The sequence below is a fragment of the Mytilus galloprovincialis genome, unplaced genomic scaffold (genome assembly GCF_965363235.1).
Source record: "Mytilus galloprovincialis unplaced genomic scaffold, xbMytGall1.hap1.1 HAP1_SCAFFOLD_168, whole genome shotgun sequence".
NCBI classification, from domain to species: Eukaryota; Metazoa; Mollusca; class Bivalvia; order Mytilida; family Mytilidae; genus Mytilus; species Mytilus galloprovincialis.
The window spans coordinates 1-11,268 of record NW_027468097.1 but is presented as its reverse complement, the minus strand read 5'-3'; the positions used below and the strand labels follow the sequence as shown (position 1 = coordinate 11,268).

General features: G+C 30.9%; 1 protein-coding gene across 1 annotated transcript; it reads right to left on the bottom strand.

Moving 5' to 3' along the window:
* Window positions 1–1,303: 1,303 nt before the first annotated feature.
* Window positions 1,304–11,254, bottom strand: LOC143060849 (fibroblast growth factor receptor 2-like). Its single transcript, XM_076233642.1, has 4 exons — window positions 10,755–11,254; window positions 7,177–7,289; window positions 2,933–3,043; window positions 1,304–1,662 (listed from the first exon to the last, which is right to left on the bottom strand). Exons 1-4 carry the CDS (start codon window positions 10,988–10,990, stop codon window positions 1,517–1,519), a joined length of 606 nt encoding a protein of 201 aa, XP_076089757.1. The 5' UTR covers window positions 10,991–11,254; the 3' UTR covers window positions 1,304–1,516.
* Window positions 11,255–11,268: the final 14 nt, after the last annotated feature.

Here is an 11,268-nt window from a genome sequence, read left to right as displayed (position 1 = left end):
TGACTTTAATGGTATTCAGAAAATCTGTGCCACATGGCCAATATTTTGGCCTTAAAGTTATTTCTCAAAAATGCCACGGCCCATTTTAAATCGTTTGTGTTGTATGAAATAAACCATAATTAGTTATGGTGACAACACCAGTGTTTAGTTTAAAATATTTAACGGTTTTACTTCGATTGACATCAGAAGAAGTGTGACGTCTTTTGCATCACTTTTAAATTCACGACAGGCTCCCGTTCTAGAACAAACTCTATGTGTAATATGCTTTATTAAACTCAAATGTTCGGATTTGTGTATCAAATTCCATTGTCAAACTTTTGAAGAAGAAAATAAAAACAATAAAAAAACTTCGGGCTTTGGAAAAGTTTTCTGATTTTGTTCTACATGCCTTTAGTTTGTATAATATCAAACATCGTCACAGCAAATAGGTATTTCGTCAATTTCGGTAAATGATAGAGCGAGAATATAAATTTATTTGTGAAAATTGCCACTGTGTGAAATTAAGTTCCTACAATTACAGACAGGCAAATTTTCTTTGTCTTGTTTTACTTTTTAGTTGATGATAAAATTGAAAATGGAAATGGGGAATATGTCAAAGAGACAAGAACCCGACCAAATATGTTAAAGGATGGCTTCTTAAAGTCAAGTGGCAAATAAATATGCATATATTAAGGACGTGAACATGCCACTTCTTCATTTACCAAGAACTAATTCTGATTTTTTGAAAAGAACATTTAAATATTCTGGTCTTATTACCTGGAATAATTTACCAAATAATATTAAAGAAATAGATAATTTAGATACATTTATGACCAACTGTTCAAACTATTTTCTAACTGAACAGAATAAAGATGCATGAAACTAATGTATTTCTTTTTCTTCTTCTACTGAATGCATATGTGCTTACATGTATTTAACTGTATTATGTATTTTATATTGTATGTATTTTTGTACGTTTTTTATTTGTATTGATAGTTTTTGAAGATTAACATGTAATTGTTAAATGTTTTACCTTCGTTAAATAAAGAATTTTATTATTATTATGTAAACAATCGCCATATTGCTTTGTGACGTATTGGAATTTCCACAACAATATATATATTTTCGAATAACAGCCACTTTAACTCGCTTTGTAACTACGATGTACACCTTATCTACTAATATATATAAATAACGTCACATAATCTGTATATCTGTGTGGACCTAATCTACCATGTACCTATCTGATCATGTGACATGAATATTAATACACAAATTCTTGTTCAAATGTATAAAATCCGTAATATTTAAATAAACACAATTTCTTTTATGGTTGTGAAAATATTGAAGTTTCAAATATTAAACTCATGCAACACACATTATTTACATTTACCACAATTGATATTCTTTACAAAACAAAATCGAATAATACTGCATTCTTTTATACTAAATAAAATATCTGATATATAGATTCACTTACGTTTGCATGCAGTTTATTCACATTCGAGAGATATTTTCCTTTTCGTGTTTCAACACATCATCTCATTGTCAACTCATTGTCAACATTGATGTAAACAATCGCCATATTGCTTTGTGACGTATTGGAATTTCCACAATAATATATATATATATTTCGATTCACAGCCACTTTAACTCGCTTTGTAACTAGGATGTACACCTTATCTGCCAATATATTTAAATGACGTCACATAATCTGTATATCTGTGTGCACCTTATCTACTATCGTGCCTATCTTATCACGTGACATGAATATTAATACACAAATTCTTGTTCAGATGTTAGATTCCATAATATTTAAATAAACACAATTTCTTTTATGGTTGTGAAAATATTGAAATTTCAAATATTAAATTCATGCAACACACATTATTTATATTTACCACAATTGATATTCTTTATAAAACAAAATCGAATAATACTGCATTCTTTTATACTAAATAAAATATCTGATATATAGATTCACTTACGTTTGCATGCATTTTATTCACATTCGAGAGATATTTTCCTTTTCGTGTTTCAACACATCATCTCATTGTCAACTCATTGTCAACATTGATGTAAACAATTGCCATATTGCTTTGTGACGTATTGGAATTTCCACAATAATATATATATATATTTCGATTCACAACCACTTTAACTCGCTTTGTAACTAAGATGTACACCTTATCTACCAATATATTTAAATGACGTCACATAATCTGTATATCTGTGTGCATCTTATCTACTATATGTATGATAACTTTTTAATTTACAGTAATTTTTGGGCCGAATAAGGGCCTTATTGCTCCTACTCCTTTGATTGGTTAAGTTCCAATGATGGTTATTTTCTTGTATGCAATCAAATGTTATGTTAAATTTTTTCTATAGTACTGGACAGGATAAAACTTTACTCATGCCAAGTATATCTTTATTTGTAACAAAGATAAATTCTGCACATTTTTTCTAAAAGTGCAAATTTAACAAAGACTATGGGCGAGTTGTTGTCGCTTTGACACATTCCCCATTTCCTTTTTCAATTTTAATAGGGAAAAATCAATGGTGGTATTACACCTAGAGCAAATCTGACTTGTGTGGGTAATCTTCTTTCTATGAAACTACTGAGACACATTTAACCATACTTGACCATAATAATTAATATGTTTTTTCTTTAAAAAATGTATCAGATGACCCCACCTTCCAACCCTCATGGCCCACATGAATAAAAATGGAACATAGGGGTAAAATGCAGATTTTTGTATATATCTCTGAAACTAAACCATTTGGAGCAAATCAGACAGGGGGCAGTTGATGGTTTTCTCAGAGCATGGGTCCTGTGTAATTTCGAGGAGAAGATTTTTTAAAAGTTAACGGACATTTAATATGGACGACAGACAACAAGTGCTGCCCATTGGACCAAGATCGTTTTTAACCCTTAAAGTACACCACTTACCATTTTGTGTACAACATCCCAGGAAATTAATAATATTTTCATGGCATCCTATTAATTTCATCACTTCCATTTCTTGCATTAAATCTGTCAATTCTCTATCGGTTGCATCCTCTCAAATATTTAAATAATATTGACAATTATTAATGGATAAAACCATTGGTCACATTCAAAGAATACTGTGGATTCATTCATTTTCATGGATTGCTTAAAACTTGCATAATCGTGGATATTTGATTTTGTAATTTTTCCAATCTCTGTATTCAAAGCCTATTCAAAATATGTTATTCAATGAACATTTGAATTCAATGTTCACCTGTACCCACGAAAATTGGTATCAAACTAATGTTAATGAATCAAAAGTAATTTGTCCCAACCCAGGACTATATGTCCCCATTCAAAAACATTGATCAGGAACCCTCCCCTTGCAGTGGCATAGCTTGCATGTATGCTCAGATGCTCAAGCATCCACATCATTTTGACAAAACAAAAATAAAAAAAACAGCAGTTTAACTCGGAAGTATCAAAATGTAACAAGGCTGAGGATATGAGGATAACATCCAGTCATTTTCGAAGCAGTATGCCTGGTCTTTCATTTAGGATAATTTAGTTTGATACATGAATCGCAGAATAGTGTTTCAAGTTAACTTTTCTTCGTATAAATAGTCTATGTCATCAGCTAAGGCAAGCGGAGAGGACTGATACGCAGACCCGTGGACATGTTTCATCTGAAATTGAACCTAGTGGAGGGATGGCTTCTCATTTGACTATAGTAACTAACAACTAAAACACCATATCCTGATATCGTTTCTTGCGACATTGTAAACGACGTGATAAAACAAATCAATTTGTAATAGATCGTGATAAGTCCAACTTATGAATTCCCATTTCTATTTAGGTTCAAATACTAATTTTATTTTTATTCAGTAAAGAACAAAGATCCAATATTCCCCGCCATGCACATTACATGTCATATTTTATCTATCAAAGGCCAAGGAACAAGGGAATAACTAAAAAAAACTTTTATTTCTTTTTCTTTTTTATTTTTAATATCTAAAAAGAAATAAAAGCTTCACAGCAAATGAAATGGGATTTCCATTACAATTTATATTTCAAAGGGACATTACTAGTTAAAAATATTTGATTACAAATTATTTTCAAAATTGTCAAAGACATTGCTTATGATATGAGTTTCACTTAATCTGACATGAATTGTACACATGAGAGTGCTAACAATACCGGACGATCGGACGCCCGGTATTTTTATGTCTCCTGCATGCGTTTAGCTCAGTAATAAAAAATCAAAGGTTGTAGACTCAAATTCCTGGAAAGAGAAGTCACTTCAGTTCCTATACTCAGAAGTTCCTAAATTATACAGAAGTGCCGCTGTAATGGAGTCCGTTTAAACGGTTTTTGATATGTCAAATAGAAGATTGGGGGGGAAACTTTACATCAAATATTTATGAATTGAATGATGGTAGTTTCAAGAAAACAATAAAATTTGGTTAAAAATATAAATATATGAATTGGTGGGTATTTTGAATTTAAACAAAAATCTAACTAGTGTCGGATTCTGGGGGAGTACATGTGCTTAAATAAAAAATATTTTCTGCACAAAAAGGTCCAAAACATTTTTCGGCTAGCTCGACTCGGCAAAACATCCACATCATTTCAACCCTGGCTACGCCACTGCCTTGGATCCCCAATAGAACAAGCAGAGCTTGCATTGCTCACAAGTTTGTTTTTTTGCTTAAATCTTTCATCAATGACTGTTTTTGCTTTTCAATTTATATTTAATAATAAGAGGCTTACAAATGCCAATACAATGTTCATTGTATCTGTCATATTTTCATTAAAAGCAAATAAATGCATTTTACCCATTTGTTCCATTTTAACCATAGTGTCTTTGTTTCTTGAAGTACAAGGAAATAAAATACAAATTTATACTAAATTCATTTGCGAAGATTTATATAGTTAAAAAAAAAATAAAACAACTTGTGTAATTTTCCTTAAAGGTCAATAACTCCGTAACGGGTCAATTGACAATTTTTGTCATAAAAAACATTTTTGAAGATGTTACTTTGCTGAACATTTTTTGCTGTTTACAGTTTATCTTTATCTTTAATTAATTTCATACAAAAACTAAAAAAAATCCTTAAAATAACCAATTTAGTGGCAGGAACCCAACAATGGCAGCCATGTTTGTCGATGGATCAAAACTTCGGATACAATTTATAAGCAAGATACCAGATAATTAAGGAAATTTTTTTTTGTTAAAGTTTGAAATCTTTGGCCCAGTAGTTTCAGAGAAGGTTTTTTGAAATAGTTAACAACAGATGATGATGGACGCCAAGTCATTAGTGATAACATAAGCTCAAATGGTTATAGCTAACAAGAATATGTCCCCAGTACATGAATAGCCCATCCACACTATCATTTTCTATGTTCAGTGGACCTTGAAAATGGGGGAAAATTTCTAGTTTGGCATAAAAATTACAAAGATTATAAAAAAGAAAACATGAGCCCTAAGTTTCAAGTTGATTGGACTTCAACTTCATCAAAAACTACCTCTACCAAAAACTTTAACCAATCCTTTAACCTGAAGCGGGACAGACAGACGGAAGGACAAACGGACGGAAGAACGAACCAATGGATGGACAGATGAACAAATGGACAGACAAAAGAACGAATGAATGGACGCACAGAACAGAAAACATAATGCACCAAAATGGGGCATAATAAATGGGACATTAAAATGGGTTTTAATCGATCCTACAAACTATCCATGTTTATGTAATAAGGAGTACTGTCTTTTGGTATGTATAACGAACACATTTACATTTATACCCTGTGTGTTATTCATGACTACAAATATTTTCTTAGTTTTTTTTCAGGTCCAAAATTGGACCAAGAAATTTCCAATTGAAGTGAAAAGTAAGGATTTTTTTTGCTCAAACCTTGATTGTTTTTTATGTGTTATAATATCAATATTCTTGATTTGTCATGTTTTATTCAAATAAAATACATTTTATATCTTTGTTGTTACGTTTTTCGTGTAAATTTGTCAATATGTTTTGCAATCCGGAAATTTGCCAATTGTCTTAATATTGAAGACACAATAAAGCTTTTGTTATTGGTTAAATCAGCCTAGAGTTGTGTTCCTTGTTGTCATAACTTATTGTTTTGTATGTGAAGAGTTGAAGAAAAGTGTATGAAAATTGAATAAACAACACTCATTTTGAAAAGATAAACCATATAATATATCAGGTGATCACAAGTCATGTTGGTCAGTCATGTGACATAATATTGTAAAGTGATGATTTATTCTATGAGAAGTTTATTTTTATAAATACGTTTTTACTTTGTAACTTTTCAACTTTTAAACAACTGTTTAAAACCTTTCAAGAAATTATGATTGAAAACATGATTATCACATAATTGTAACCTGAACAAATTTAATTAGGAACAAGGTCAACCTGTCACTGATTTGTTTTGACATTCATTAGACCTGGGGTTGAAGTCATAAAACTTTGCTCAGTGCTCGGAGCACAAAAATCTTGCTCAAAACATAAAATCCAGCATTTTGATTGGTTTTTATTTGTTTAAGTACAAAAAACTGACTCAAATATTTATTACTTCAAGGCCTGTTGATTGAGGTGGGATAATCCAGATTAACAGCTAGAATCATCAAACAAAAAATAAAAGTATTGAGATTTTAACAATTCATTACAGCACTAATGACATTAATTGATTTGTAATTATTTTATTGTTTGAATCAGAACATTAATTGGATATTTATAATCTTGTCCTTTATACTCAAACAATTCATCCTTTTAACTGTGATTTTCAAAAAATTATCAAAGTTCAAAGCCCATAATTATAGCAAAAATGAGCCAAGCGGAACAAAACTGAAACTTAACAATTCCTAGTTGTGGAATTAGGGAATGACAGAATGATGGAATGACGGAATGACAGAATTACGGAATGACGGAATGACAGAATTACGGAATGACCGAATTACGGACATGGATAAAACTATATGGCACCGACATCTTTGTTGCGGGCCATATTCGTTGCAGGGCCATAACAATGCAAATTTTTTAATAAAGATAAAAAAGATGGAAAAAATTCAATTCTTATATCCCAAAATTTTATGCTTGTCTAATAAAAAAAGAAAACCTAAGCATAAATCCAGTTTTCATTAATACTATTTGATTTTTGATCTAAAATATATAAGTAAATTTTACCCTTCAACATCTTGACTGCTATGGCAGTTGTTGGAGCTTTATTTAAACCAACAGTTTCTGCTTTAAAAACTTTACCAAATGCTCCTTCCCCAAGAGGTTCACCAAGTGATAACCTATAACAATAAATAAATTATTTCATCTCATATTCATTTAGATATTGAGATACTGATTGATGTAATCATATATATATAACTAAATAAAATTCTAATAGTTGTACACATTTTCTTAGATATAAGAAGATATGGTATGAGTGCCAATGAGACAACTCTCCATCCAAATGACAATTTATAAAAGTAAACCATTATATGTCAATGTACGGCCTTAACACAGAGCCTTGGCTCACACTGAACAACAAGCTATAAAGGGCCCCAAAATTACTAGAGTAAAACCATTCAAACGGGAAAACCAACGTTCTAATCTATATAAAACCAGAGGCTCTAAAGAGCCTGTGTCGCTCACTTTTGTCTATGTGAATATTCAAGGACATGACAAAATTGTGTTTTGGTGATAACTAAGATTTATGAAAAATGGTTAAATATTGACTATAAAGGGCAATAACTCCTAAAGGGTCAACTGTTTGACTTATTTGTAAAACTTACTTTGCTGAACATTATTGCTGTTTAGTTTATCTCTATCTATTATAATCATGATAATATTCAAGATAATAACCAAAAACAGCAAAATTCAGGGGTAGCAACCCAACAAAAGGTTGTCCGATTCATCTAAAATTTTTAGGGCAGATAGATCTTGACCTGATAAACAATTTCACTCATGTCAGATTTGTTCTAAATGCTTTGGTTTTTGAGTTATAAGCCAAAAGCTGCATTTTACCCCTATGTTCTATATTTAGCCCTGGCGGCCATCTTGGTTGGTTGGCCGGGTCACTGGACACAATTTTTAAACTAGATACCCTAATAATGTTTTGGCCATGTTTGGTTAAATTTGGCCCAGTAGTTTCAGAGGAGAAGATTTTTATAAAAGTTAACGACGATGGATGACAGACGCCAAGTGATGAGAAAAGCTCACTTGGACCTTCGGGCCAGGTGAGCTAAAAACAAGAAACGAGAAACACATATAAATTATATAAACAAACTACAACTACTGTACATCAGATTCCTGACTTAGGACAGGTGCAAACATTTGCAGTGATGGATTAAATGTTTTAATGGGTTAAACCATTTACATGTATTACTAATGATTTACAATTTTCAGTGTTTTTGAACAATTTTGTACCGAGACACATGTTTTTTTTTATCTAGGTAATGTGAGAATGTTATATTTGCTCTTTTAAAAAATTACCAGAAAATCAAGTTTCTCACATTGTATTGCATGATCAGACCTCTACAATAACATTTTTTTCAACTTGTTTAGGAGGACTTTGCATTATAAGTTGATTCAAGGAACAAAAGAAATTTAAAACAATAGAACAGAAGTTAGTTTTATATCTTTTGAAATATTTTTCAAAAATTATGAGTCAAGAAAAACTGAAACTAGTCATGTCACAGAACTTAGGATCTACTTTTTAACAATGCCAAGTCAAATCAGACTTGCATATGAGGCACCGTCTGATAGGCATGTCAATGTAAATTCATTGGATTTGTATCTTGTTTTTATTTTAAAGTCGAATTTTTTGTCAGCTTTTTCCAGTTTTATCCATTTCATACAGTAAGTACAGAGTGAGTCATGGATGATATTACGACACTCATTCCAATTTATAATTGACTGGGGAAGATAATTAGGTCCTTTACTGAGGAATTATTTTAACTCTCCGTCTTGAAATATGTTAAGATCTCCTGTTATAACATGGGAAATTGGTCCATAAATGTATTTGGAATTACTGCAATTACATGAAGTAGGTGTATTTTCACTGATATTAAAATCTTTACACAATTGGCTATAATTTAACACAAATTTCCATGTAGATTTCTTGTAAATATAACAAATAAGAGGGAGCTCAGTATTATCAAAATATCCAGGAATTTGTTCTTTAACAGAATGGTTGTTAAAAATACCAGCAATATTTACAAAATCAAAACCTTTATTGACATACTTTATTTTAATAAAATGTTTTTTATGATCTTCAGGACGATCAATTTTAGGAAACAGTTTAGAATAACAATATGCCATTATAATTTGAACAATTTCGTACTTAGGACTGCTATATGAAATTGTGTTGCAATCCTCTAAAATTTTATTTAACTTATTAATCGGTAATGAACAGAGCTTTGTTAACAGATAATGTCTGCTGTTGTTTTTTGAAATAGAAATTAGGTCCGAAATATTGGTGTGATTGGTCCGAAATTTTCTTTGATTGTGATTTTTTCTACGACCATGAGAATGTTTTTTTTTCGAACAGTTTTAGAAACAATATCCAAAATGTTAACAGTATCGATTCTTGATATTTTTTAATCTAATTTAATTCAATTATTTTCCGTGATTGTACAAACTTTGAATGAGATTCACCAGGCTGCTTATTTACTTCTTCCAAAGGTTGAACTGCTAAATATTTGATAAGATGACTGTGCTTCTTAAGGTGTTGATAAATGATACTTTTGAATTTATTGGGTTATTTTCTCGAGTGCGTTTAGATAAATATCGACCAGTTTAACCTACGTACTGAATACCGCATCCTGGTTTGTTTCATGTGAGTAAATAAATAAGACTGTTTGTTTTTCAAGTTATATCAGTTTCAAATTTTAAAGAAAATGAGCGACCATTAAGTGTGGACCTTACCGTATTGTTGGTGGAAAGACAGGGACATGTTACTCATTTTTTGGCATGACACTTATCGATAGAAGGGTAACCACGATTTTTATTTTTAAAAATGTTAGCGATGGTAGTATTTTTAGATAGGCGATTTTGAAGATTGAGACGTGTAATTACCCTTTGAACGAGTTAAGTATTTAATATTTTTCCATTTCTAAGCTTCCTATTTGTTTTTTGTTTGTGAATTATATTAGAAAGGAGCAAAGACTGGTGTCCAGAATATGAACCAGCATACAATGAATTAAGTTATGAAAAAATGATAAATCTGTTCAGCTAAAGATGTCAAACGCTATCTGTATTAATTACCCAAAAAAGATAGGGTATATCAGGGTAGCGACTGACGTCTGACTAAATATTCTCGCTCGGACACACACTCCATAATCTAGTATATTATATGAGCATATAAACCTGTTAAATTAAATTAATATTGATATAGCTTTTACTTGTCTGACCTTTTTATCCTCCAGTACAAGACAATCAGACAAGTGTTATTGTTGAGCCCTAAAGATTCCAGTATATATATGAGAAAATGTTAAACCTTGGAAAAAAAAAGTTTTTGGAAAAACTTCTTGTTATATTTCATACTACAGTGGTTACAATATCTATTGAATTCATCTGAAAATTGATACAACCAATCAAATATCAGGTCATTATACAGCTTTTAACCAAAGAAACAATCTGGATGTCAGAAACAGTGATCAATGCTATTTGTGGGTCTACAGATATAAGTTAAAATGTTGTCATGAGTCAATATATATGTCTTTACAGTATGATAACTTTCATGGAATGGTCAATGTTATGCTTTAACTTACTGTTCCCGTCTAAATTCCCAGTGTTTGTCCAGAGGGAGATCATACTCTGACATCATGGTCAAATCAGATGACAAGCGTCTTCTTGGACCAGGTTCAATTCTGATTGTGGGTAAAACAAATGGTTGTGTACCATCATAAGATTTGTATGGATGGTAATTCTCATTCTGGAATTGATGCAAAACATTCTGATATGAAATTAAAATGTATACCTGTTTCAAATTTGTGTGCAAATCCATGTCATTTTTTTAATTATCATGATTTTGTAATAGAAATAAACATCATAAAAGTTTGAAGAGCACACAGACTATCGCTAATAATAAATGAAGCAAGTCCAGATGCAAAGCTGTTATAAATATTCAAATCTAAAATTGACAAAAACTTCCTTAAAACTAAATTAGATTCTGTCTAGATTGAATATCTCTATTTTCATAATCTAAACATTACTGATGAACATTTAATGAATCTCAATAATCTTCCTTTCTTAAGACTTACTTTGTAACTTTTACACCATATA